The sequence below is a fragment of the Tasmannia lanceolata genome, unplaced genomic scaffold, assembly GCF_043159265.1.
Source record: "Tasmannia lanceolata isolate RefF3 unplaced genomic scaffold, GAP_Taslan_0.1 ptg000030l, whole genome shotgun sequence".
In the NCBI taxonomy this organism is placed as follows: Eukaryota; Viridiplantae; Streptophyta; class Magnoliopsida; order Canellales; family Winteraceae; genus Tasmannia; species Tasmannia lanceolata.
In genome coordinates this window covers 268,810-271,479 of record NW_027518707.1, presented here as the reverse complement: position 1 = coordinate 271,479, position 2,670 = coordinate 268,810, and the positions used below count along the sequence as shown (strand labels likewise).

General features: G+C 42.1%; 1 protein-coding gene across 1 annotated transcript; it reads right to left on the bottom strand.

The window, feature by feature from the left end:
* Positions 1-1,559: 1,559 nt before the first annotated feature.
* LOC143859501 (uncharacterized) lies at positions 1,560-2,375 on the bottom strand. The gene has a single exon (XM_077370180.1). It carries the CDS (start codon positions 2,373-2,375, stop codon positions 1,560-1,562), a length of 816 nt encoding a protein of 271 aa, XP_077226295.1.
* Positions 2,376-2,670: the final 295 nt, after the last annotated feature.

Below are 2,670 nucleotides of genomic sequence, written 5' to 3'. Positions count from 1 at the left end.
TTCGGGAGTCCGAATTAATAGTCAGACTTCCAGATAAGACTTCCGAAGGTTCTTCCGGACTCCCGAATAAACCCAGATTGGAAACCAACTCTATACACACAGAGAGATAGAGAGAGAGAGAGAGGATAGCTCGGATAGAGAGATAGAGAGAGTTAGAGAGAGAGAGGTCAAGATAAACATGGTAATAACCAAACAAAAATGTTCAAACAGTTGTTCCAATATGAACAGGGTGTATCCAATAGCAATTAAAATTGTGGTTCCAAACAAAATTGTTCAACCAGTTGTTCCAAAATTGTGGTTCAAAAAATTGTACAGTTCCGGACAACTAGTGGCTACAACAACATTTAATTTTTACAATTTACGTGTGAGTAAGTATCATGTGTAGTAACAAGGTTCCCAAAATCATTGCCACTTTATACAGAAAAAGCAACAACTTCATCCCTAAGTAAAAAAAGGAGGTGCGAAGGACACTCCGGACCTACAAGAGAAAGTTGCTACAATCAATAAAATGATGGGTTTAATATAAAATCATATCGAGTGCCTAATAATGAAACATACCTGTTCTGTGTAGGTGCAGATGGGCCGATAGGAGTCATATTTAACTGACGATTTACGAGGGGGGGATTTTTACACGTTGTTTTGTTATGTCCAGGTTCCCCACATGATTTGCAGTTGTGATGTTGTCCAGATTGCAGCCCTCTCTCTATTCGTACTTTTTTGGGTCGTCCGGGCTGTCGTCTTACTTGCGGTGGCAATAGTACTAGTAAATCATGGGATGGCTCGGGCCATTGTGTTCGATCTAAAGTAGGATGAATCACCTCCTCATACGTACTCCGATATGTTGAAGCCAAAAACCAATCCTGGCAGAACTTATATCGGTCAAGCTTATTTAATCCCATAGCTGCTATGGCATGCCCACACGGCAATCCTATCGTTTGGAAAAGACTACATGTACATGTTTTCTTCTCTAAATCCACACTATCCGTATGAGTGGATGAGAGCACTTCATATTCATTCCAACTACATGTGCGGGGTAGAAACTTACTGCCATACGAACATGATCTGCCCAACCACTTTTCTGCTCTATGAGTTAAATGCATTTTTCATGGAGCCCCAGCTTTCCAGTGAAACTGGCAGAAGTCTTGTACTTTCCATCTAGTGTGATCGACTAGAGCAGCAATCGGCAACTCCCTTGCGTTCTTCAATACGTTGTTGAAGCACTCTACTGCATTAGTGGTGAGCACATTCCACCTGGTCCTTTAAAATGTACATTAGCCCAATTTTCTTTAGGAATCTCAGATATCCATTTCTCTGCTTTTTCATTCTTTGCTTTTATGAGTTCCATCGCCTCCTTATGGCTACTCTCCCTTAAGGCATATGCCGCTCTTGAAAATAGTTTACAAAGTTTTTGACTCTTAAAGGTCTTCAACAGATTGGCATTGGGGTGACGAATACAGTAGATATGGTATGATCCCGGTAATGCTTCAGCAACAGCTCTAGGCAGACCCTTCATCCGATCGGAGGAAATCATTGTTATTTTTGTCTACTGGCATCACCCTCTAGCGGAGTAAAAGAAGAAACCACAGCCAACTGTCAAAGTTCTCGTTCTCAACCACAGCAAAAGCTAATGGAAATAATCCACCAACACCATCTAGAGTTGTCGCAGCCAATAAGATTCCTTTATATTTTCCTCGCAAATGTGTCACATCAATTAGTATCAGGGGTCTAACTGTTCGACTGAACGAACGGATGCTGGGGCCAAATGACCAAAATAAACGACCAAATGTGTCATCTCCACTACCCCATAGCTGCCGGGTTCGGTATACTAGCATAATGGTGCCAGGATTACATCTCTCCATCTCCTGAGCATATGCAGGAAGGATGCGGTAAGAAGCCTCCGCATTTCCACACATAATTTCGTGTATAATGACCTTCGCATTGAAAGCCTTCGTATAGCTTAAGGTTATACTCCACTTATCCTTGACGTATGCTCTTATCAAACTAGGCGTCACGTCTCCTGGACGGGGAAATAACCCTAGGCAGGTTTCTGCTGCCCAAGATACTGTGGCAAGGGGATGATCATTACCACTCATCGTACTTGGGCATGTATGCTCTGGCACAAACCTGTTCACCCTAACACAATCTAGGTAATTTGTCCCACTGATTCTGAAGGGACAACTTCCATTCTTGCATCTAACAGCATACTTTGTAGATTTTGAGTCTACTGGGACGAATACAAAATGCCTATCGATTGCATACTCTCTAACTTTGTTCTTAAATACTTTTAAATCCGGGAAGATTCCCCCCACCTTCAACTCCTCAAGTCCTATTCTCCCCACAATTAATTCATCCACAACCATTTCATCTACTTCCATCGGCTCCCTTGTATATGTATTACCGAACGGGTCGCCAACAATGTTATGTACACCATCCTAGTCGTCTATAATGTTATGTACACCATCCTGATCATCTACACCATCCTGCTCTACACCTTGGCTGTCATCGTCCTCATCAAAGTCCTCATTGTCCTCATCACCATCCTCGCAAATGGCATCATTAACATGCATATCACTATGAAAATCCCTACTGAACCGTGCATCGTGCCTGTATGGTAAGGACTAGGTTAGAATGAAATTCAATGAGACAAAAATAGAACCTCCTAACTAAATA

Excerpts from the sequence above, each read along its gene's own strand:
- LOC143859501 (XM_077370180.1), bottom strand. The coding sequence starts at position 2,375 with ATGGAAGTAGATGAAATGGTTGTGGATGAATTAATTGTGGGGAGAATA.